Raw genomic sequence first — 26,632 nt, 5'->3', positions numbered from 1 at the left:
TTTCGATCTGGCTCAATAGTTTTTTTCACTGATGGTTCGAAACAAGATAACAATGTAGGGGCTGGAATATTCGGCCCTGGAGTCAACGTTTCATTACCATTAGGTAGCTGGCCGACAGTTTTTCAGGCTGAAATTTACGCCATTTTAGAATGTGCTGACATTTGTCTCAAAAGGCGCTACAAAAACGCTAATATATGTATTTGCTCGGATAGCAAAGCTGCACTGAATGCTTTGAAGTCCAAGGTGTACACATCTAAACTTGTCTGGGAATGTACCGAGCTTCTGCAGCAATTGCCCTGTCGCAATAAGGTTAACCTGTATTGGGTTCCTGGTCATTGCGGAATAGAAGGAAATGAAAAAGCTGATCAGTTAGCAAAAATAGGGTCATCTACTCAGTTTAACGGGCCTGAGCCATTTTTTGGAATAGCTCCTTGTGCCCTCAAAATGGAACTAAAGAATTTAGAAAAAGTAAAAATAAAACTTATCTGGTCGAACACTACAGATTGTCGTCAATCTAAGCGATTTATTGAACCAGATGCATCTAAAACATTAAGGTTAATGAACCTGAACAAACATGATTTAAGCATTTATACTGGACTAGTAACAGGCCACTGCCCTTGCAAATATTACCTAAATATAATTGGGAAATTACAAGATAACAAATGTCGTTTCTGTAAATTTGAGAGCGAAAGCTCTGAACACTTATTGTGTGAGTGTGCTGCACTTTATCAAAAGCGCCGCGGTTACCTTGATAAAGGCTTGATGGAGCCTTGGGAAATCTGGGCCTCTCATCCCAAGCAGGTATTGGATTTCATACGAAATGCAGTACCTGATTGGGAAACACGAAAATAGCTGTGAGGATGATCATTTCTCCATAGTGATGAGTCTTTTCAGTATGGCAAAAGTAAAGAGGATGACACCACAATAGATCAAATTAATGGTCGCAGTGGTACTATGTCCCCAACAGGAAAAAAAAAGTGATTCTTGTATCACATGTGTAGACATTAGCCATTTAAAGAGAAACATCAGTGAATACAAATATGGCTGCCACAATGGCCGATTTGGACCCCTACTCACGTTTTCAAGAACACCATTCGTAAACAAATGCGTTCGATTTGGAAAAGCTCTTTCTTTTTGCAAGTGAGCAAAGGCAGGATAAACAAATGCGGCTTGGTTCGATGCTTCGATCGTCAGATTTGTGCCTGTTTGTATGCAAAATTGCCATGGGATTTCTTGATGTTTCACTTATACATATGTGTTTGGACGAAGGCGTATTTCCGGAGAGGTTGAAAATACAAAGATTGGTTACACTACTCAAACACGCCGGAAGCCGGCTTCCAAAAGGGTTGATCGACGGTGAATGCTATTAGATCAGTGACCGAAATGACCGAGATAGCACTCCATAAGAGGCAAAGGGTAATCCGCTACTGCACAGTAGTGAAGAAGCAAGAAGGCGTTCAACAGTTCCAGCTCGGCCGCCATCTAGAGCGCCATACAACATCCTAGCCCAGGATAACGAGGTTTCATATTTGTAATTGGCCCATCAGGCAACCCTGTAAGGGATGATACACAAATTATGTCACGCAAAAATGACTTTTTCAAAATGTTATAGTGCCCCAGGGGTCAAGACTGGACACAATACTATGGAACGCGGTGTATGACGACGTATTCAGGCTAACTCTTTCAATAATGGGCGTAAAGATGGTGGGCTTTGCCGACAATAGTACACGATGAATCGATAGAGGAAATGGAACTGATAATAATGGCCCATGCGATCGGCGATGATTGGTAGTACATAGTATTGAGGTAGTGATGAACAACCGCAAGTCTCACCATCAAGCACCAAAGGCGAATACACGATCAACTTAAAGCACATACTGAAGCACTGGTAATCATGATCGATGGCAAGCTAAACTTCGGTAGCCAAATGGAATATGCCTGCAAAATGGCATTGTCGAAGAGGCTCAATAAGCTGCTAGCGACAGTAGCGGTGTCTTGTCTATACTACGGTATGGCGCTGCTGCTTGGTCAAGACAAGATGTAAATAGTGGGCCGGTCTCAGCGAGAGTTACCCTTTTGTAGAATGGCGCTGTACAAACTGTAAGTTCAGCTGTCATTTGTAATCGCTCTCGTAGTGCCATTGTGGATAAAAAAGCTGTAAATTAGCTTGAACGGTTAAGAAAAACAGGTATCAAGGTAGGTAAGCCATGACAAAGCTCTTAGTTCACGCTTAATTATTTATTGAATTATTATTATGTGGATCCTCTGGACAATACCTAGAATAAATGTCTCTGATAGATTATGCATTAAGCATTGGAGTAGTAGGAAAGTTAAATGAAAACTTGGTGAAATTTTTAAATAAAATAAACAGCTAAGATTTATGGACAGTTTTAAAGATATTTGTTGTACGTTCTCGACCAAGTTTGTCTAAACAAAATATTGAAGGGATCTCCGGGGAACTAGTTTCCTGGGAAAGAAACAATCCTTTCAAAAAATAGTTTGGATTTATTTTGTTGAAGCTACTGGAAAAATCCAGGGTTAGCTCACTTCAGGCGAATGCTCCATGAAATCAATGGCTGAAGGGAATCATTGGAAGAAATCCTCGTAGAATCCCTGAATTCACGATATGATTACCGAAGGAATTTGTAATTAAATTTCAGAAGCAATTACTTTTTGAATGCTTGAAGAAAATTCTGATAGAAATGATTATTCCATGAGTAATCACTCAATGGAATTTTACTTGTTACCGTCCCTACACAGTTATGGATCACACACAGTTACGGATCACTTTGATGTTTAAAGTCGAATATCTTGCTCAAAACATATATTTCGGCACGAAATTCATTTTTGTAGCATGTTCCTATTTGTTTTCTGAGATAAAAAGTCATTTACATAAGTTCAATCTAAAAATAAAATGTATTTTAATGCAACGATAGTGTTGTCCTCTCACATCTGCCAGTAAACAGCCGAATTCCATAAGTAGCTACTCCTGCAGCGGTAAGCTCTAAAAGTGTCAAAATCCATCAATTTTGATATAAAAATCGCTCATACACGTTGGATAAGATGTGTATGTATCTATTAAAACAAGTTTTGTTTCATTCTGGGATACAAATACTATAATAATGTGGCTTTCAACAGTGATCCATAATGTAACCCAAAAAACTGATCGTTAGACGCTATTATGCATCACTTTAAACAAATATAGATTTTTGTTCCACTCAACGCTCTTGAAACAATATTCTTACCTTAAAGTATCAAAAGTATCATTAAAAAACATGTAACCTTGAAAACCAGGTGTCTTGAAACCCAGAGTTGTAATAATAACACTTGAAATGGAGAGCATCACTGAACCCTAGTGGCGCACCTCTATCGAAGTAAATGGATTCGGGACTTTTTATTGTTTTCTCTTTATTCCTGTTGTAAAATCGGGTACTCCATCAGTAAAATAATGAATATACTGCGTAGTTTAGCCTTACAAACGCAAATTTATTATTAGAGTTGGAATTTTGAGTAATTTTGCACTGATCCATAATATGGCAAAAATTGATCCATAATATGTGGAACTCTGTGAAGCTGATCCATAATAGGGCATTTTGTAAACAGTGAAATATTCCTTTTTTACGCGGAAATGACTTGCGATTCAAATGGATTGGTAATGAAAAGTTCGAATCAAAACATAGCCAACGATGCTTTCAAAGTCGTAGTTTTTGTTTTCTTTTATTTTTAATTGAATTTTGAAGGTCAAAAATACCACTAAGTGATCCATGACTGTGTACCCACGGTATAAACAATTACAATAAACATTTTGTAGGTAAACTGTAGATAAAATGTATCTAAAGTTGCACAGATTCCTCATACACAAATCAAACAAACAAAGCCCCCAGAAAGCGCCACGCTTTACGCATACAAAACACACTCAAGATAAAACTAGAAAGCGCATCGTTGCCTACACTTGCCCATCGCAAGCAAACCACTATTCCTCTCAAGGTCGTTCAGCGTAAAATGACGACGACGACGACGACGCGACAAAACCAGTTCCAGCCCAACGAACCCCCAAAGAAGACAATATCACCTCCCAAGTAGGTAGGTACTTACTTGGCCGTTTTCAGCAGCGGATGATTACTGCCGACCAACTTCCGCAGGTGCAGTGCCACATTGGCAATCTCGTCGCTCAGCAGCCAGCGCAGGCTCAGGAAGGACGTCGGATAACCGACGATCTTTTCCGCTTCGCTCACGGCCCGATTCCAGTCGTGCTGCTTTTGGACGGGTTTGGCCGTCGTGGCCGTCGCTTGTTTGTCGCGAACCAGCGAACTGGAACTGATTGTGCGCAGGTTGACCGCCTGGGCCGTTGGACGATGACGAGGCAGCAGCACGGCGTTTGCGGTGGTTCTGCTGGCCATCCGTAGATGGGCCTGCAGGCAGCAGATACGGCTCAGGGACATTTTCGTCGGTGGTTCCTAATCTGTCCTTTTCGCGACCGAAGAGAGTCTGGATTTCGCGAGGGTTCGTCACTACTGTGCGCGAAAGTGGAACAGTTCCGTACGCGCGCGCGCACTAACACGTTGCCTTCCTAGCGTGTATGGAATGACTATGTTGGGCTGATGGCTGTTCGGTACTGCTGGGGGCCGTTCATAAACCACGTAGACTTTTTAGGGGGAGGGGGGGGTCTGGCCAAAGTCTACGCTCCATACAAATTTCAAAATTTTTGTATGGACAAAAGTCTACGAGGGGGGAGGGGGGGGGGTCTGAGATGGCCAAAATTTGGTCTACGTGGTTTATGAACAGCCCCCTGATGGTTAGGCTACCACCAACGAGCACAAGAAATCTGGAGCTCGATTTGAATAGGTCGTATGTACATTTGTCGATATAAAATTCGATCAGTTTATTTTAGTTATTGTAGCAATATGGAAGATATTTTGGAGACTTTTATTGGCGGAACGGAAAGCCTGTTTTGTGATGATCCTGCTGTATGTATCAACTTTGTTCAATTTCAACGGTTTTTGCTATAATAAGCGAATACAACTGATCGAATTTTTAATCGACAAAAGCACATACGACCTTTTCAAATCGAGCTCCAGAAATGTTGTGCGAAGAGAAAAAGTGAAAATTCCTTTCCTTGTACCGTCCGGTACCGATTGTTGGCGGTGTGGTCTGGAAGAGATGTGAACATGTGGAATTAGTCACAAAAGATCATAAACAGTCAGTCGAACCGGTTCTTCGGTGAACGTATTTCGTATTTCGCGATAAAAGTGATGATTTTCGAATAGATTTATTTTTGTAACAACCGGTTTTGCCGGAGGTGGTGACGTAAATGCTGCTACCAGCGAGAGACGGATAGCTTCATCGCAGTAAGAATTTCGAGAGTTCCTTCAACTTTCAATGGTACAGCAGAAGCGATCTCCGACTTATTATATGTTAGACCTGTTCACTTTTTTCACCTACCCGTATCACTCTTTTTTTTTTTTTGTCTGTATTAACGAGATTTTTAACCCTAGGCTAGTTCATCTCGGGACCCACGTTTTACTTCCCTTCCGAAGGAAGAACCCACATTTTGTGAGCATGTCGGGAGTGGGATTCGATCCCAGGTCCTCGGCGTGATAGTCAAGTGTTCTAACCATCACACCAGGTCCGCTCCACGCCGTATTACTTTAAATAAACAATCCACATACAAAAACAAGTCTTCAGTCCAAAAACTAGCCAAATTGATAAAGGTTTAGAAGTGTACCAAATCAATTTTGTGTTTTCTCGAGCATTTCCACGGAAATGTACTCCAATATAAAACTTTGCATCATTTTCAGCAGGATTCCTTGAAAAATTGTTTGTAGGGCAATGGAAATTGTTTTGGTTGAATTCTTGTATTTTTTTAAAATTCTTGTCGATTTTCTTATTAGAATAACTAGCCACAGAAGCCCAATGTCGCGACTGTTCGTGTGACTAACATCTAGTTTGCCACGCTATTAGCGGTACTAGAATTATCAAATAAATTTTGTTTACCAAAACAAGTGGTGCTCTTAAATCTGGACACTTAGAAACAATCAATTATTGCAATAAAAGTTAATAATTTAATTAAATAAGAAAAGTGACTACAGCGCCATTGGAGTTCTAGTGTATTTCTATTATTTTCTCTCACGCCGTTTCCCGCGAAAATCTGGCTTGCAAAGAGCGAAAATAAGTAAGTAATAAGTAAGTAAGGGTAAGTCGGTAAGTTCCCTTATTATGCATATACGCTCCGATTTTAATCGTACATACTCAAGAACAGTAATGGAGCGCTGTTTGTTTCTTTTTTTTTTGTATTTTTGTTGGAAATGAGCACGAAATATAACAAAGAGTACCAAATCAAGTGCCATAATCGCTTTGTTTTCGAATAGGATGAATTTGGGAGCGTAAGATTACAAAAGGCCCGATGACCCCATATATCTCATCACATTCAAAGCTGAAATTGGTTAGCTCTTCATCGGTCGATGATTTTGTCTTTCTTTGACTCCTATGATGCCGACGATGCACATTGGGCAAAATCATTCCAAAAGGTGGAAAAGAATAATATCTATCTAAATACCTACAAGGCTCTATGTGACCACCAAAAGCTCATTTGGAAGCAAATTTTCTCAAGAATTGTTTGGTGACTGATTCGTGTACGGACAACTGCTCTGAAGTGAGTTATAGAGCCCATTTTACCCCAGTACCAATGAAAATTTACGTTGAAAATATACCTCTGTCTAATTGACCCCGTAATACCCTTAAATCCCAGCATTTAAATAACGTCTTTTGTGTAACGTTACTCAACGGATTCGGGGCGATGAGATTCTAGTGAAATATTCACTAAAATCATTAGATGCCGTAAAATAGCGGAAATACTCAAATTTTAGGGAGAACTGGGGTAAAACGGGCTATACAACACACTTCAGAGCAGTTACCCGTACACGAATCAGTCACCAATAAATTCTTGAGAAAATTGGTGGTGGTCACATAGAGTCTTGTATTTAGAAAGATATTATTGGGATGGGAACACTCACTTACAAATTCTCTCAGCTCAGAAGCATGCTATCAAAAACTATGTATGATGGAGTACTTTTACCTTGCAGTTTTATCTAAGAGTTTACCAAATAAAGTAAGGGTCACACATGAATACCAAAGTCATAAGAGGGCTATGAAAGCGACTCTCCACGAAGTGTATGTAGTTTTCCATTCAATCCATGGAGTCACTTTCAAAGCATTCAAAGCAAGTGAAATCGCCACGGCTAACGAAGTTCATTCACTCGGCAACCCTAAATTTCACAATCATTTTGTTCACCCGACTGACTTTACTCAAACTGAGAACATGTGTACAAAGGTTGCTTTTGCCAGATCGTTTGTGGACTTCAAAGACCACAGAGGGCCAGCATCAACGGTGTTATCTAAATCACTTGGAGTGTCAATGGATGGTAATTTTCGAAATAATAAGTAAGGATTTTTGATCTGACATATGTCAATTGGTTATGTGACTAAATGTGCTAAAGCAGAGCGTTATGTCTATAATACTTCTTCCCTGACAGATACCATGAAGGTTGGGTGGTTGCGTATGTGAGATAATCGAAGATCTGTACAACTTAATATTCATCAAACTGGAGCCTCTGATGTTAATGTCTGCCCAGATTATATGGTGAACATAAGCGTCACTGCCAATAAGAAGAAAGAAGACCTTTTGAAGTGCAGCATGCGATGACTTGTTTGTAATCATCTATAGGGAATACGGACGTATTTTCTGTTGAGTTTTCCAATTGTAACAGCATATACGTTGTTGACAAGCACACATGCTCGAGGCATAACAGGCGAGTTTGTCATGGCATTATACAGAAAGTTGCAAACACTGGGATCTCAAGGATAGCTAGATATAAATTCCCCTTACAAAAGTAATGTTCATGAGCTTAAGTCACTTGGGCTCGCAAAACGTTGAGTCGTTAAGGAGAGCGTCCAACATAGCTCTGGTCCTCACAAGTTTCTACCTCATGCTTCCACGGGTCAAGCGATGACAAAGACCAACAGCTAAGATTTAACGATTTTTTTAAATTTAACGGTCGATCAGCGAAGCGAGCGAACGCCCTGTCAAATCAGTGTAGACGCGAACCTTTTCCTATATGAATACACGGGGGCTTGGAGTCAAGCTATCAAAACAACGCGAGCCGTTATAGAGGAGGCGGTAGTGTTCGGTTATTTTTCATCATGGTGTACGGGACAACAAATTTGAATTTATTTGTTCTAGATGTCACGTCGTCGGTTCGTCGATGGTAAAAGTCCACCAAACAGGTAACCCCAATCCAAGGTGTCAGCGACCCGTGGTGAGGGATGAATAGTTGAGGAGATTTAAAACATGCTGGATCTTTAACGGAGCCCGTAGCGTGGGTGAATCACCTTTTTGGGTTGCGTTGCGGAGAAAGATCTACCGAACCAAACCCTAGTCCTAATCTATTTTAGTAATTAAAGGAAAAACTTTGGTCCTTATTACATTTCATACCTTGGTAAAAGTGATACACGCAGAAAAAAGCATGGTAAAATCAAAAATATTTCAGGTAAACTCAAATAAATTGTCAATTTGTTCTGGCAACAAAAATAAAACTGTTTGAAGCAAATCGAACGTCACATTTGAAGCAAATTCAATCCATTTTTGAAACAAACATGCCTCTTCTGACAGGTTATGTTAGAAACAAATGTGAACATTTTTGTTTTTTGTGGCAAGACGGCCCTACGCAAATATTTGTTTTCCAATTAAATTTACAAAGTCATTTCCTTCTCTAGGAAAACCCACTTCCCGCGTGGCACTTTCAATGCCAACATCATGTAGATAACATACGCTCTCGAAATCAATGGGATTTCGAGGAAACTTTTGGTGAAACTTGACTTTTTTTTCAAGAGGAAATCTTGTTTGGTGCTGCAGCTGGAACTTGAGAGTTTTGTTTATGTTCTCGACGGCGGAACGGGGGGCTCTTCAATGGGTATTGTAGAAATCAATATGTAATTGAGTTAGTTTTAAAAATTAATATTTTAGTTTTAAATAATTTATCAGTTTACCGAATAAACATGAATATTTTTGTTTCAAACGAACGAAATTTGTCTCCGTGTAGGTCTCTGTTTGGTTATGGTCGAGATGGATCTTGCACCAAGGAAAAAATGGATTAGTAATCCAAATCTTTTATTCGGTATTCATTGGTTTGAGGCAGTAGGGACTAGGGTTCCGATGCATGGTCAATATCGGTATCATTTCTTGACTTTTTCATTAAGGGATCCAATGTTGACTGAAAAAGGAGCGTGTTAAAAGCGGAACCTATCAATCACAATCCTTCCTTGCGAACTATTTGAAAATGACTACTGTAACAAAACCGAGTACTTTATAACTTCTCAATGGAGATCAGTGGCGATTCCCTAACCAACATTAAGTATTAAGTCTATGCCCTAACCTCAACTCTACCTGTTCAACGATCGCAAATTCGTGATTTTTCTCAATAAATTGGCGTGCAATTTGTAGAAAATGACAAGTATAGCTGTTTCCGCCCATTTTTAATTTGATTCGGATCCTGAATTCTCCGCAAATGCAACTTTTAGGGTCGTTGAACAGGTAAAAAGTGAGGTTACGAGACGCCACTGATGGAGATAAAGTAATACGACATGCACTATGTCGTATTCCTTCCTTGTATTCCTTCCTTTCACCTGTCTTCAAGAAGGGCGACAAGCGGAATATAGCCAACTATAGAGGGATAACATCTTTAACTGCATGCTCGAAAGTATTTGAGATTATCGTGAAAAACATGCTTTTCGAATCTTGCAAGAACTACATTTCCACGGCTCAACATGGCTTTTTCCCGAAACGATCAGTGGCTACTAATCTCGTCGAATTCACTTCACTCTGTATTCGTTCAATGGATGCTGGAAAACAAGTGGATGTGATATATACAAATTTCAAATCAGCGTTTGATCGTGTGAACCATTGCATACTGCTCAACAAGCTCAGAAAACTTGGAATGTCAGATGGTTTTGTCCGATGGTTTAACTCGTATCTGTCTGGTCGGTCTATGAAAGTGCGTATCGGCTTGAATCATTCGGAGTCTATTACCATTCCCTCTGGAGTACCACAGGGGAGCAACCTCGGACCGCGTGAAGATTTTCATCGTGATCACCTGCATTGAAGACTGTGTGGCATTACAAGCAGCGTTAAGCTCTTTTGAATGCTGGAGCAGGCGTAATGGTTTAGAACTCTGCGTGGGAAAATGCATTGCTATAACGTTTTGCAGAAAAAGGAATCCAATTCTATTTGACTACTCCTTATCAGGTGAAACGCTGGAACGTAGAAATGAAATTAAGGATCTTGGAGTGATTCTGGATACGGAGATGACTTTTAGGCCTCACTACGATGATGTGCTTTCTAGAGCAAATAAACAGCTGGGCTTCATGTTTAAGATCGCTGATGGCTTTCGTGATCCTTTATGCCTTAAATCGCTATACTGCGCTTTAGTTCGTTCCATTCTGGAATCAGCAGTAGTAGTTTGGTGCCCATATAGTCAGAATTGGATCGACCGTTTCGAGGCTGTGCAACGAAAATTTGTGCGATTAGCGCTCCGGAGTCGACCCTGGCGTGACGCTGTTCATCTTCCGCCGTATGAGCACCGGTGTATGCTGTTAGGCTTGGAAACTTTAGCGAGTAGGAGATCGTCAATGCAATCCAATTTCATTGGGAAACTTTTGAACAGTGAGATTGATGCTCCTTCTTTACTGTCAGAGCTCCGAATATATGTTCCAGAACGACCACTACGGCGCCGCAATTTCCTGCATTTGGATCCACGTAATAGTCGATACGGACAACATGATCCCATTAGGTTTATGATTTTAAATTTTAACAATGTATTTGAACAGTTCGACTTTCATTGATGTGTTTCGTTAGATTTTTTTTTGTTCTTTTATAATGTTAGCATTAGTTAGATAAGTCGTGCCGTATATGTAATTAATTGTAATGGTTTGTCATGTACTACTTCAAAAGATGCGGGTTTTTATGCCTGGTTAAGGCTTTTCCCAGCCACACTTCATTGAGATCCAAGTAGATCAGATGAAGAGAAACAATAAATAAATAAATAAATAAATAAATAAATATACAAAGGACACGGGATATACCACAATAAATCAAATATTGGTCGCAGTGGTTATGTCCCGAACAGAGAAAAAAAATGCATCAGCAGGACATAAAGACTGTGCCTTCTTGATGTACGGTACCGATGCAGGCTACAGGCATTGTCCAGGATAGGACCTCGATACTCTGGCCGAATAGGTACACGAACAACGTAATGAAGCGTTGGTCAGAGGAAGGCATGAAGTCCTTAACAGGCAATGCGATAGCAATGCGTTGGTACGGAGAAGGCGCAAAAAAGTTCATGTCAAAATACCTAACGAGCAAAACGTTATCAACGTGTTGGCTCGGAGAAGGTAAAAAAAGTATCAAAGTCCTTAACGATCAACGTGCTGCCAACACGTTAGTTCGAAGAAGGCAATAATAAAGTCCTTAACGGACAACGCGGAGAGGCGTTGGTCCGGAGAAGGCAATAATGAAGCCCTTATCGAGCGTTAACTCGCTGGCCACGTGTTGGATCAGAGAAGGGAGGATGATTGAAAGTCCTTGAAATGCAACGCGCTAGTATAGTGTTGGTCTGGAGAAGGCATAAAAAAATATCAAAAATCCTAACGAGCAACACGTTTATCAAACATGTTTGAAGGGAGATTAACGTTTCTATACATTATTCAGCTACGTGAGATAGAAAAGGGAGAGCGAGAGAACGATTTATTCAAGGTATGCCAAAAAATATTGAGATTTTTCCTTAAATCCTTTAAAGTTTCACATTTCTTCAGGATTTGCTCGAAGCAATCTGCCGTGAATCGCAAGTCAGTCCCATCTGCAAAAAGTAGGCATTGAGAAAATGGACTCTGAAGTTTTCAAATTTGGTTTCTATGTGAAACTTTAAAAAAATCGCCATGAATTGGAAACTTCTGCGATCATCATGAAACTTTCACATATTGTTTCAAATGTGTAAACGTAACAGTGAAAAATATAAAACTGGCTAAATAGTGTTACATTTTGTATTGCAGGGTACACAAGTTCGTTATGACTGACTTGCGATTACCGTGCCATGCTCTAATACCGTGACCTTAAGGATGCTCTTTATTTCAAAGAGCCCTGGAAAAATATATAATCCAAGTTTCTTGATTTTTCAAACGCTATATTATTGCTTATTGTGTGTATTATGTATAATAAATATGATTAATGGAATTCCAAATGTTTAATTCATTGTTAAAATTAAAATTGTAAAACATAGCATATATTGGTGGTCCTTTGAATCATCACTATATCAATCATACTAAGTTCATACTTGAAAGAACCTGTGCGGCAAACGTTGCCTAGAGGTTTGCGCAATTAATTCATAAAGTAAAAAGTCAATAATATTTTCAGTTTGCAAGTTTTAGCCGAAACACGGTATTTGGAACACAAAAGGAACCACGCCCTAATACCGTGTATTGGTACTTTGCACTCACATTCTGTAAATATTTTTAATTGCTTGTTTTTGTAAATATGTGCCAAATTTATCACGCCTAACTTGAGCAGGTTTATTATGCTAATGATTGAACTAGTTACTCAGTTATAAAAATAATACACTTAGTAAAATATTTGAGTTTTTTGTCAATTTCACGGTATTAGGAGGCACACGGTATTGGGGCATGGCACGGTACATTTTATTATGGGACAATCTGACTTGGTATTGTTTTTTTAATTTTACTGAACAAACTATATAGTTTTATTCACGCAGCTGAAAGATCATCCCAAGAAAGGTCGAAAACGGCCATTAACTCATTTTTGTCCAAAATACAGATGGGACTGACTTGCGATTCACGGCAGCAGTTACACAAGTGCTTCTCTAGAGAATCAAAAAACTCCCCAAATCTCGGATATTTTTCCAAGTAGACGTATCAACATGGGATTTGCATGAGTAATATATCTTTTTGAAAAGAATCCGAGAAATATTGTTATCATTTTTCGGACCTTTCAAGTAAAGATTATTGACTCAAAAAAGATGTCCCTGCCAAACCCAATCTAAACAATGTTTCCATACCCTAACGATTTTGTATATGAGGAATTATTATTACGTAGATCATTATTACCTAACTACCTAATTTTTGTCTTGCCTACTGCGTTTTTCGATGTTACAACCCCAAGTCCCAATTCAAAATGTATGAACAATCGATTTTCAAAAACTCTTAATTTTACCTGTTTTAGTTTCCTTCTTGGGTGAAAACTAACGTAACAAAACTAAGACGACCCAAATCAGACATATGCGACTATGATTTTAGATGTTAAAATTGATTATTAACTAATTTACAATCACGTCAATAAATAAAATGTCTCACACACGCCGCTGAACGTGGGCACGCCTCTGGTAAATTGTAATTGTAACTTTATTAACGGTAATTGTAATTGTAACTGTAATTGTAACTTGTATTGTAATCAGTGTACGCAGAATATGGCACCACAAGCGAAAAATAGGCAACAAGGAAGGCACGGTAACAACGCTTTGTTTTTTCGTTAGCAGATAATGACAAAATCGCTCCCGAGTTTGTTCACAACAAAAACGGTAGGAATATTTGTCTCGTTCTATTCATATCGTGATTTTCGCATTGTTTTACAACTGAAACTCGACTCTGAGCATGACAAGAGTTTTAATTCGTCCAAATGCTCATGAATTCGATGATGTGGGTCGAAAATTTCAGCAGAAAAGCCGAAATATCGGCACACGCACGGCAAGCGATGTTTGTTTTATTGCTCTCATTGCTTGACATGCGTTTGTTGCGGAGCGCCTTTGTTACCAACATGCACCGCTTAGGACAAAGCGTTTGTTTTTCGACATGATCCGTTTTTCGTACCCTGATTGTAATTGTAACGGTATTGTAATTGGGTTTTTAAATTAAGAAAAATGTATCGATTTTTTGATTTTATACGAAAGAGCATTTTTTTCTGAGCCACTATGATTTTTTTCAGATTTTTAGAACTTTATTTTGGTACCTAAAATCAATTTCAAAGAGATTTTTTGAAATCACCTTTTGACAGCTGGGTAACTGTTTGACAGCTCCACCCAGTACAAAATGCAACGAGGGGTGATTCGACAAATTGCTCCCGTACAAACTTCAAATTGTTTTTTTAAATAGGTTCCCGGGCACCAAAATTGATGAAAATTTGGATTTCGGCTCAGTTTTGCATGCAGATTCAGAATATGGAATTATCTCAACACCGCTAAAGAAGCCAATTGTAACGGTAATTGCAATTGTAATTGTAACTTTATAAACAATGATGTCGGTTTAGCCACTCATCATGAGGAAAGCAGAAAAATGTATGAATACAAAACACGACGAAGAGGTAGTCCCATAAATTGAACCGCTTACGGTAGTGCGATATCGAAATATGTACCGCTTGGATAATGAATGATGTTCCCTGACTGTCAGCTACATACCTTTATTTACACTGGTTCAGTACTGCTATCTCCAATACGATAGCCACCAATACGCGTTTCTTTTCTTTTATTTACATCACAAACTGCAATCCTTCTTTCATTCACGACGTCCCGCATGCACTTTCTTCTTCACCATTCACCATTCAATTGCACAATTGCATTCACTATCACCGCACCGTGTAAGCTTTGATTTTGGCACGTCCGAATTTCCCAATCACTGTCCGTCGAATGACGACGACGAAGACGACACGTTGCTCGGATAAACCACACGTTGTCACCGTAGTAGCATCACCGAAAACTAGTTTCCAGCATAAATTATTAACACCTGACGAAAATTCCGGCACACGGCGACCACAGATTTCTACTCCCGTTTTGTGCAGACGGCGACAACGACGACGACGACCACTAGTCTTTCTGTACTTGATTGAGTTGGCTCTGGTCTCTGCCTTTAGTCGTCTGTCTGTGATGTAAGTGTTTACCGTTTACGCGTTGTTCATTCATCCCATCACCAAGAGCGGATTCGATTGACGTTTCAACACACGCACACTTTTTTATTCCAATTCATTCATCTTCACCTTCATCACGCACGATTTTCAAGGTTTTGTTTACGTTATTTTTACGCATGCTACCGTTCGTTCGGCTTCGCTCACTCACACTACTCTAATACGATTAGCGGGATTTTCCCCTTCACAGATTCGCAGCGACACCTTTCTCGTGAAACGAGAAACTTCCCCTGCGTACGCAAGTTCGAAACGCCCGTTACAGCTCCTGCATGGCCAGGATGATGTTCTGCAGGGCCGTTCGAGCATCGGTGGGTGGCAATCGGTCCAGCACCTGCATTGCCGCAATACTATGCTTCCTCATGAGATTTTTCGTCCTTTCGAGACCCGGTCCGGTACCGATGGCTCGGTGAAGGCTTGGGTAATCGATCGCATCCACCGATTTGCGACCTTTTTCGATTTCCGCGTAGATGCTGGGTTCATACTCTAGGTGGTACAGCACAGGGGCTGATACCAGACTGAATTGAGATCCGGCTGGTAAGTTACTATGTAGGAACGGCTGCAGATCGATGCACGCTTGCCACGCCAGGGACAGGTGGCGTCCAAAAAGATATCCTTGCTTCTGTAGCTCTTCCGGTTGTCCCGCCAACATCAGTGCACCTTGGCAACTTTTTCCAAGTAAACTTCCTCCACCGAGCACGTGGCGCAATGACCATTCCTTCTCGGGATTGCCCATAGCGCTTTCCATGCTCATTGGTTGTGTGTTGTCCTCGAGGTCGCCAAATCCAAGCTCCTCCAAGGAACAATCCGGCGATGACTTTCCAGCTACTGCCGATGTTGGTTTCGATGGAAGTGGGAGATTTTGTTCATCTCGATCGCCGATAAAATTTGATTCCGCCAAATCTCGAAACGCGGACGATATAAGCATGTTCAAATCTTGGTTTCTGAAAAATTAAAATGATGTTTAATTTAAAAAAAAATGCCATTCTCGTAAAGTTACATAGAAATTGCGAGCTCAGCTGCCTAATTCCAGCGAAACACACTCCTCCGAATCTCACCTAAAGTTAGCAATTTGCTGACACGCGTTCGCTAGCAGATAGTCCCCACCAAGCAGAGCCATTTTATTGCCGAAAATCATTTCGCTATCGCCGCTCAGATCGTTGCCAGCATTGTCCATCGATTGCAGATTGATCATGCCCTGGTGAATCAAGTGCGAAGTTCGGATCATCTCGGTTACCTCGGCCAGAGCCCGTTGCGAGTGGAGCACTCCGGCGCTTTTGTCCTGCTCCATTTCCGGAATGGTATCCGCATGGCCAGCGGCTTTCGACACCAACAGCACGATGAGTCCCCATGCTTGCTGGTTCTTGTCGCTGTAGATCAGCGTTCTGTAATGGAATAACGTAGAAAGCAGTAAGAATGTTGATTTTTTTGGCAATGATAGACTGAAATCGGAGGACCTAATGCTGAAGTTTATTCATCTCAAGAATGCTCATGGTATATGCAAAATCAAACTTTACCAAAGACCGTATGTAACATATTATGTAAACAAAAAAGAGATTTTCACTTAAGGTGCTGAATTTCGTTAAGGACTACTTGTACACTCAGTAGCAAAAAAAAAGCCGAGCTGATTTTTTCTCCCAAAAACCGTCATGTTCAATCTGCTGTAACTTTGGAAATTATTAATATTTTTGGCTGAACATTTTACCACTTCATCATATCAGTATACAGGGTGTTAGGTTCCTGAGTGCAAACTTTTTAAAGGGTGATAGAAGACCATAAATGGTGAAAAAAAATGTTCTACGCATATGGTCAAATCTCAACCGTTACGTAGTTATTGAATTTCCCATGTTTTTTACTCTTATTGCCTTAACTGGCTATAACTTGAAGATGGTCAAATTAATTGCAGTTTTTTTATCCTTATTCGAAAGATTATTGAATTTCCTGACAAATGGCATCTTTGAATCGATTAGCTAAGTTAAATAATTAAGTTTTCTAGAGCAAATAGCTCAATAGTGTGTTTTAATTTGTTTTTGTCAATTATCTTTGAAAAACGTGTAATAATTTAAAATTCTTTCTTCGGCAAAGTTGTGGTTCCTGTTTCACTCTACAATTCGTTCTTTGACATCAAACTTCTATCTCTTATCGTTTTCTTGCAATTTTGATTTAAACATCGCAATTCAGATAATAACTTTGCAACTGTCAAGGTGAGGACTTTTTTTGCGCACCGTGCCGCGCAAATAAATCAAAATTGCAAAAAAACGATAAGAGCTAGAGGTTTAGTGTCAAATAACGAATTATAGAGTGGAACAGGGGCCACACCTTTTTTAGGAAAGAATTTTAATTTATTACGCATGTTTCAAAGATAATTGGCAAAAACATATTGAAACACACTATTTTGAGCTATTTTGCTCTAGAAAACATAGTTAAGTAACCAGTAAGCATTTAAAATAGCATTCCTTCAGCATTATAGTAGCCTTTACGACAAGGCGTTTAATGCTAATTAGCCGTATATGCGCCTATAGTGCTACCAGCAGGTTTTGGCAAAATAATGGGCTGTCTTAGTGCTATCCCTTCAGGAACGTCGTGACGAATTGTTAAAGAAGCGTAACGCCTCGTCGAGCAAAAAAAAAACAAAAATAGATTGACGTCTGCTTCTCGTTCTCTCAGCCTGCTTCCCCGCTTCATCGTCCTTCCATATTCCAGCCGGTGCTAGGTGGTACTTTTTTGCTGATTTTTGTAGTGATGTAGGTTTGAACTTACGATCCGGAGATTGATTAATCATATCTGCTTCGGATTGTGTTGCTCCTGATCCACGATGCTAAAGCTGTCCCGGTGGCGTGCATTGATTTAATCGCCAATATAAAGAATGATTTGAAAACAGCTTCAGATTCAACATCCAAAACTTGTTTTCATTGAGATATTTCATTGTGGTAGAGCATTACGATCCCTTCTTTTAAGGGCGGACGGGACGGTCGAGGAAATACCCGCCATTGCTCTGTGGCTACTAAGATGGTAATCTCAGATTCTACTTCATATTTTGCAACAAAAACCTATCATTGTGTATGCTCACTTGCAGTGCATATGCTGATTGGTTTTCAGCAGCTTCAGTGCGATAGAACTCGAGATTACCATCTTCAAAATCGCGAGGCAAATTGTTAGAAAGAGAGGCAAGATAGGAAAAATAACACGGCGTCCCGTTTCACCTTAAATATCTGTGGGATTAGATTGTTTCTTCCCTCTTTCAAACAATCCTATGATCCACCAAAGCATCCACCTATTCGGCACATATTTTCCGACGAAAAGATAAATAATTGGTGATTTTTTGATGGACAAGTTCCCAATCCAATCCAGCTGCAGTAATGTTTTCTTTGGTGCTTTTGGATGAGTAGGGGAAAATGAAGAAACAAATAAGATACACAAATTTGTAAACAGAAGCATAGGCTCTGTAAGAGAGAGACAAAATGTGTTGCCAAATGCGTAACATATCTCCCAACCTTTTTGCTCCTAGCATTTAAAGAGCAGTTGAAAAGCATTCTGTATGCTTCCAAGTGAAACTTCTTCAAGCAGTTGAAATGCTAATTAACAGCCGAAAGCTTTTGAGCAGCACAGTTAATGCTAACTCAAGGCAGCTATGCATTCGAACTGCTTATGTAGGGCAGCAAGCAGTTGAAATGCGTGATACGGGCTGATACATGGCTTATTCAAATGCTTAGTGGTTACCTGCACAGATAAAAATAATGAGATTTACACGTCATGTAAACTTCATTTTAGTCATGTAAACTTATTGTTATGATGGTTTACATGAAATATCATGTAAATTTGTGTTATATGTCATGTAAACTCTCAGAGTCATGCTGAATTACATGACATATAATGGAAGTTTATATGATATTTTATTACTTTTACATGATATTTCATGTAAACTTCTGTGATATCCCACGCTCCAATTATGTGCATCATATGTCACAGAATTTTACACTCTTTTTTCGATCTGGTAGTGGTAGTGTTGTTGGGTAGTGGACGCTCTGGGTAATGACCCACTTAAATTAATTTTAGTTGGGTGTTATCGGATTAATTGCCCTTCAGGCAATTAATTAGAGAATGTGTATTACCACTGTGTTAATGGGAAAAGAATTGTGAAAGGATTCTGACCCGTAAAAGGAAGGAATATAGTGAAACAATATTTCTTGTTTATAAAGTGTTACTTCTATATGCGGTGCGGTGCAATGGCATCCCCCGTTGTTCGATGTGATAGTGCGGTATCACGAGAGACCACCTTTGTATGCGGGATTATCGCATCTTTTTGTATAGTGATTTTGTTTGCAATGGTGGTGAGTACTGTCCAGCCGTTCAACGTACGATTGTCCTATGTTATATGGGAACCCCATATATACATGGGACAATTATTTGTAGAATGGCAGTGTCTGAGTTATTCATATCCACTTTAAATGTGCGAGAATAACTCAATATATTCGGGCATCCGTTATAGTCGCTGGTAAGCAAACAATTACTGCATGATTGTGCAATAATGTTCTGTACCAGTTTGGCCGTGATGAGACCAATAATGAGATACTGCTATGTGGTGTTAGCCTGTGCACTTTCTCTATTACGTGTACCTACCGGCAGAGGAACACGCTGTTTGGGGTCTTTTGTATTGCAATATAATCGTGCGATCGATCGATTTAGCGTATGTATTGCATATTATTTGATCTCTGTATTGAGTCAAAAGGGTGAAATGCTTTTTGTGGACATTTGCTGTGCATGAGGTGTTTTCTGGGTGTATGACATTAGTGCATCAGAAAATATATCTGTATTACAAATTAACCACTATTTGGTATTTTTATCCTAAATATTGAACCATTGCCACAAGGAAACAAGTGGCAGTGGATTCTTTTCATTTATTTGCAATATGAGCATTGTTGGCTTGAATTGTTAAATAAACTTTCTTATTATTACGATAATGAAAGAGTGAATACATTTTGAGAACTTTTGCGTACATGGGGTATCTTATGGGTGTATGATAATATGTGCGCCACTGAAATATCCCTGTTATTGCAATTTGTTCTTAATTTTGTTTTAACTTATTTTTTGCTTTTGCTAGTCAAAAGTTAATGTGTTGGTCGGCCAACAATTACTATCAAACCTTACGGAGCGATTTGACTGGAATTGATCATTCTTGATCTAGGACGTCATTCGTTTTCGGTCGGTTGGGGTTCGATTTTTTTTCCTAGCTAAGCGGTTATTTTGTTTGGACAATATGACCGAACTGTTAGGTCTCTCTCTAGTAGTTGTGCACAGCATTCGGGTAACTCCTTGAAAGCATTAACTGGACGTGCTAAAGGAGGAACCCTATGTGCTGGACAAAAACTACTGAGCGTGGAGCCACTGGTCACAAATAGTGGTGATTCTAGTTATGCCGCCAAGGGCAAATACTATGAAAAAACGAGAAAGAAGCAAATCCGCAAAGCTGCTTTGACGGATCTGCCTACTTCATCTGGGGAAGCGAGCAATTCAGTATCCTCGTTGCGTTTGCAATTTAGGTTGGAAAAAGGCTATTTTGCGAATGCACTGACGGATGAACTGCTGAAGTGTTTAACAACCTTGTATCAAATGCCAGCCAATTCATTCATCCAAAACCTTGGTTCTGGACACAGATATGGCAAAATCGGGTCTTCTCCGGAAAATCAGGAGAGCCATAGCTGGCTGAACCAGTGTTTGTTAGTGATTAATGAGAAGGCGGTGGTTGATTTTAAGCTCGTATAAGGCAACATAATCTTGACCAGAACATAACGTGTTTGCGCGTTCCACGGAATGCAGTTAAAGATTTAAATCAGAACGATGTTCTGAATCGATTAGTTTTTCATATTCTGGCAAACTTTTAAAAGATCAACAAAGTCATGCCAACTGAAAATGGACAACATTTGTTCTTTTTCAGTATTTGGTGATTTATTGATCTTTATTGATAAAGCTGATTCTCGTGCTCAGAAAGGCGCGTCCTGTTCTGCTGCTGTAAAACATGACACGTCAAAATAGGGTGTGAGAATTTGTTCATAAATCATTCTCAGTATCCCTCCGGGGGTGCAGAAATGAATTATTCTGTAGTAAAGATTCAATTCGAATTTCAACTTTGAATGTTCTGGTAGAATCTTTCCTACGTGTACGTATTCTTTCTAGCGAGCAATTCTTCGGAGGTGCTTGTAGGAAGTTAATCATCCCTTTCCAATTCCCTTTCCCCTTTTTCCCATCCTTTTTCCCCTCAGGTAAGTGATGATCGGCTATGACGTGCGAGGCACAAATCTCCCATTCGATGGAGAACGTGCCGCCTGAGCCTATGTTCTGATACCTGATACCTGATCATATGTCACAGAATTTTACACTCTTTTTTCGATCTGTGTGGGTATTCAAATTTCTAGCATGAACTATAGTAACTATAGCGTAACAAAAATTAGCTTTTGGTCTGTCTCAAGAGCAAACTTATGTGTCTCTGACAGATTTTGGGCCGCTGAATCCGAATCCGGGCTCAGATTTGCTCCAACACGTCACAATTTTGTGCTATACCTCAATTTATAGGGCAAAATATGCGATTTTGGGCTTTTTTGACTGCAAGTTATTAAGCATAGAAATATTTATTTTAAGCAATTAAAAGGTTAATTGGCCAATTAACATCTAAATTAACGACAAATGCAAAATATTTCGTTTTACCAAATCGAATTTGATAGTTTTAAGCGATTTATGTTAGGTACGATATTTCCTATACAAGTCACCCTCCAAAAGTTGTATGTAAGTTTTCATACTAACATAAAATGTTTAAATCTATCAAATTTGATTAAGTAAAACGAAATATTATGCATGAGTCCTTAATTTAGATGTTAATTGACCAATTAACCTTTTGATTGCAGAAAAAAATATTTCCACGCTTAATGGCTTGTAGTCAAAAAAGACCAAAAGCGCATATTTAACCCTATAATTTGAGGTATAGCTCAAATTGTGACGTGTTGGAGCAAATCTGAGCCCGGATTTGGATTCAGCGGCCCAAAATCCTTCGGAGACACATAAGTTTGCTCTTGAGACAAAAAAATGTTGCGCTGTGGCTATGTACTTGTATCATAATTTAGACTTTTCTCCTAGCTTCCAGTAGTTTTGGTCCAGAAACAGGTTTAGTGAGGACGTCTGCTGTTTGTAAGTTTCATGACACGTGTTGCAATGGGATCGATTTCAGTTCTACTTGTTCTCGTACGAAATGGTGGCGAATATCTATGTGTTTGCTTCGTCATTGCAAAATCAGCGTTCATTGCCTTGGCCCGCAACAACGCCATGCTTGCAATCCCCGGTGAAATTCTGACAGATTTCCTATCATGGCTTGCTACATTTCAACTAGCCCCAAGCCAAAACAAACTTGCCAGCTGTCGTTCTCTTTTCCAATATGGCGGATTGTATAATCTGGCATATTGGATTACCTTCCCTATACTTACCTTGCTTTGAACCATGGCTTCTTCGAAACCTGTGGAAAGATGTAGTGCAACCATCTACCCACCGGCTTCACAGTACTGTTACTGTAATAACAGCCATCAACGACGTAGCCAAGAGCACCATCGGGCACTTGTGAGAGCAGAGCAATTTTGGAGAAGAACACATTTCTGGTGGTAATGCTGCATCACAGAACCCGGCAGAACGAGGAACGTTACAAACGGAAGTGGAAACAGCAGACCCGCCTCTTTTGGAAGCCTGGAAGAAGCAGAATGCGAAGAAATTGAATTACTGTGCCGTTCCCAAGAAACACGAAAGTTCTACCAAAAGCTCAACGAATCCCGCATCGGGTCCTTACGGCTGACAACAATGTGAGTCGTGAAATTCGAAGGTACATTATCAGTGGAAGTCGTGTCTTGATTTGATTCACCCCGCATCAAATGCACCATGTACAAAACGGTGATTCTTTACGGACACGAGACATGGACCATGCTCGAGGAGGATCTGCATTTTCTGCATTCTGCAAGCACTTGTGAGTTTTCGAACGACGCGTGCTAAGGAAGATCTATGCAGCTATGCAGGTATGCAAGAGAACAAATGTTCTTCAAAGCTTGTATGGAAATGCATTCTTTCACTGCGCAGGCTGTGCCAAGGGAATTCAGTAAACTTATACTGGGTTCCAGGTCACTGTGGCATTGAAGGGAATGAAATGGCAGACGAGCTTGCTAAAAGTGGTTCTAATTTACAGTTTGCTGGCCCAGAACCATTCTGCGGTATATCAAACTGTACAATAAAAATTGACCTGAAATGCTGGGCTGAGCAGAGGGTGATATCCAATTGGATGAATGTCAAAAATTGCAATCAGTCAAAACGATTTATAACACCAAATGCTTATAAAACCAAAAAAAAACTCTTAGAGCTCAACAAGAGAGCTCTATGTACATACACTGGCCTAGTAACTGGACACTGCCTGAGCAGGTATCACTTGGAAAATATTGGCTAGATTCAGAGTGATATCTGTCGTTTTTGTAATAAGGGACGTGAAACCTCGGAACATCTGCTTTGCAGTTGTGGTGCTTTATACATGCGCAGGCATGTAAAGCAAATAGTGGTTGCTAGCAACCCTGGTCTGCAGAACCTGGGAAGGTCTTGGAGTTTATCAATTCCATTGCATCTGACTGGGAGACGACGCGTCGTGGCAGTAGCTGATTACATGACACATGGTAAATAGCTGACTAGATGCGAATATCAAAACGGGACATGCCACAAAAGTTCAGCCTATTGGACGCAGTGGCTTAATTTCCCCAACAGAGGAGGAAAAAAAATGCAAGATAACGGAGTGTGGCGAAGAAGGATGAACCACGAGCTCGCTGCCCTCTACGACGAACCCAGTATCCAGAAGATGGCCAAATCCGGAAGAATACGTTGGGCAGCGCATGGTGCAAGAACCACTATTGGTCCGGTTAACACAAGAATGCGTGGAGCGCATAGAACGCGATGGGCGGACCAAGTGGAGCGTGATCAGGCGAGCATTGGGCGTGACCGAGGATGGAGAACGGATACCGAGTAGTGTGGGTTACTGTTGTTGATTATGTCTTATCTTAATGTGACGTTGATCAAGCAAATGTATGAAAAGAAACTTGATGGGATGCTTGACCAATGTGGGTTATGACAAAGACAGTGCAATAAAGTAACAAGTAACTATTTGGGTACAAGCAAATTTCTTTTCGTAGCAAATGGATAGTCCTTTTTATTACTGTACAAACAGGAGTTGAAAATTGAAACGTTTATTATAGAATATACACAGCAGTTGAATAACCGCTAGGTGAGAAAATCGTGATTGACACAAAAAATATCACAGAATGGTGTGAATCGATGTCAACGCAGTTCATTGATTAAGCTTTCGTAATACGCACGCAGTAACAAACAACCGACGTAGTGAACGGAAAGTAATAGCAATCATTTGACGCCGAATGAATCAATCGATTAACCCACTAAGCCGAAGACCCAGTTCGTTTTGCCACGCAAAGCTTTGCAACTTTTTATGCGCCAAATTTACAACACTTCTTGCTGTGTGCTACTTGAAATCTAAGCAGCTAGATATGTTCAACAGCAAAAAAAAAATCAAACCATACCAAAACCGATACGAAAATCAAAATGATACGAGAAATGGAAAGTGTACGTGCTACAAACGATTCATAAAGCAACAAATTGCTTCTATCAATTTGCCATCCTCCTTCGCACATTTCTTCGAGCAAATTGCTGCGCAATGATACTCGAAACTTGCCGAATATGTATGCTGCCGTGCCGCCGCCGGTCCAACATGGGCCGGCCAAAACAAAGACCCGCGCGCCGCGAACAAGCGGTCAAACATGCGCGCGAACTTCGGGAGGAAAGAAATTTAAAGCTCCGAACCGAAAGCGTGGTTGCGCTGCGCTGGCCTTACCTATGCGAAAGTGCTGAAAATTGAGGAAGGTTGCGGATCCGGGTGGAAGCGGTGGAAGATATTTAAAATTGCTGTGCCTGGTGCTAGGCTATGATCTCCACCAGCAACGCGATTTCATATTTCGATTTACCGTTGCTGGACGGGCACGTTTTGCGCTTTGCGTTGATGAGCCAAAGTTGAATAGTTGAGTAGATTGAATAGAGACTCATTAGGGGAGACGAAACTGCGAGTTTTCTTTAGTGGGTTTTAGCTGGAGTGGACAATACCAAACATTTTTTCTCGTATTTTAATCGGGGTGTCGGGATTGATACCAGAGAATAAAGATTTAAATTCTCACAAAACTATCCAACGTTTGTATTTCGTATTTTTGAGTCATGCAGCCTCACCTTTTTTCATGGTTTTACAACTTCGGGAATTTGTTAAAAGATTTCAATAATAGGTATCTTCAAGATCGTAGAATTTTACAAACTTTGAGGATAGTGAGACCATTTTGGCAGGGTTTCAATTTTCGGAACTTTTCCGCGATGAATCAGTAAAGTGAAAACTAGATAATGGAGTATCCAGAAATGACGAAGCATTTTTTGGCCAATTCTTGCCACCCCCTCTCTCCTCGGTAGCGTATTTTCCTATACCTATATATAGATAGTATGCAACATCAATTTCCGGCGGAAGAAACCCAACCCCCTGGGGAATTCTGAACTGTTAGAATTGAGCACATTGAAACAGAAATAAATTGTGAAATTGAAAACCTTAACCATTTTTAATGAAAATTCAAGCAGTGTAAGCATTCCAGCTTTACAGTTAATATTAAACATAATAAAAATAGTCTTAACTCACTTGGCCGTCTTCAGCAGCGGGTGGTTACTGCCGACCAACTTTCGCAAATGAAGCGCCACATTGGCTATCTCGTCGCTCAGCAGCCACCGTAGACTCAGGAAAGACGTCGGATAGCCAACGATTTTCTCCGCCTCACTAACGGCCCGATTCCAGTCGTGCTTCTGGACCGCCTTGGTAGCCGTGGCCAACTTTTCCCCGGTGATCGTACTGGATGTGATCGGCCGTCGACCATCGACAAGATTCCCAGCTCCAACCGCCAAAATCCTTCTGGATACACTGTAACTAGTTCCCAGCGCTAGCTGTTGCCTCAAGCAGACACTGTACACTCTCCGGAATGCCATCATGTATGTTCGCTGTCACCGTTGACCCCGATATCACTTCACTTGGACACACGCTAACCTCGCTAGATTTTTGGACACGCACTAATCTCACCTCTTCAATCTCGTTTCAAATCACCGCCAACGAGTGGTGAACCGCGATAGAAAGTACACAACCTTACGCCAAGAAATTCGAAACCGCCGACCGGTAGCCGCCGAGTCCCTTGTAGATTGGTAACGAGTTTTGCTTTTCGTTCGTTTTTTAATGTGCCTATCGTAATTAATTTCGGCAATGGAAACGGCCTAGGCGCGAAGCTTTGCCAAACAAATGGACCGCTCAGTCGGACTGCCCGCGCTGGACTATCCCGCGAGGTGCGTAGTGGCAACGGTTCAAGTGATAGAGCGCCAAGCCAACTTCGCACCGAAAGCACATTTTTTGCAGCGTTGGCAGATAGACAGGTTTCGTCTTACAATATCGGCAAACCTTTTTGTGCGCCGATATCGAGGTTTCTATATTTGATGATAAATTGTGTTCGATAATGTTATGCAGAG

General features: G+C 40.4%; 1 protein-coding gene across 1 annotated transcript; it reads right to left on the bottom strand.

Moving 5' to 3' along the window:
• Nucleotides 1-4,836: 4,836 nt before the first annotated feature.
• On the bottom strand, nt 4,837-26,470 carry LOC109413964 (all trans-polyprenyl-diphosphate synthase PDSS2). Its single transcript, XM_029870720.2, has 4 exons — nt 25,764-26,470; nt 16,072-16,398; nt 14,514-15,957; nt 4,837-5,151 (listed from the first exon to the last, which is right to left on the bottom strand). Exons 1-3 carry the CDS (start codon nt 26,105-26,107, stop codon nt 15,273-15,275), a joined length of 1,356 nt encoding a protein of 451 aa, XP_029726580.1. The 5' UTR covers nt 26,108-26,470; the 3' UTR covers nt 4,837-5,151; nt 14,514-15,272.
• Between the last annotated feature and the right edge of the window lie 162 nt (nt 26,471-26,632).

The sequence above is a fragment of the Aedes albopictus genome, chromosome 2, assembly GCF_035046485.1.
Source record: "Aedes albopictus strain Foshan chromosome 2, AalbF5, whole genome shotgun sequence".
In the NCBI taxonomy this organism is placed as follows: domain Eukaryota; kingdom Metazoa; phylum Arthropoda; class Insecta; order Diptera; family Culicidae; genus Aedes; species Aedes albopictus.
The sequence above is the reverse complement of the archived record's forward strand: the minus strand, read 5'-3'. Positions and strand labels throughout refer to the sequence as shown.

Bases quoted from the DNA above. Each gene is read 5' to 3' on its own strand.
- LOC109413964 (XM_029870720.2), bottom strand. From the start codon at position 26,107: ATGATGGCATTCCGGAGAGTGTACAGTGTCTGCTTGAGGCAACAGCTA. The intron at 16,399-25,763 runs GTGAGTTAAGAC...ATTCCATTACAG, and splicing joins CCGCTGCTGAAGACGGCCAA to AACGCTGATCTACAGCGACA. The intron at 15,958-16,071 runs GTGAGATTCGGA...TTAATTTTTCAG, and splicing joins CAGCAAATTGCTAACTTTAG to AAACCAAGATTTGAACATGC.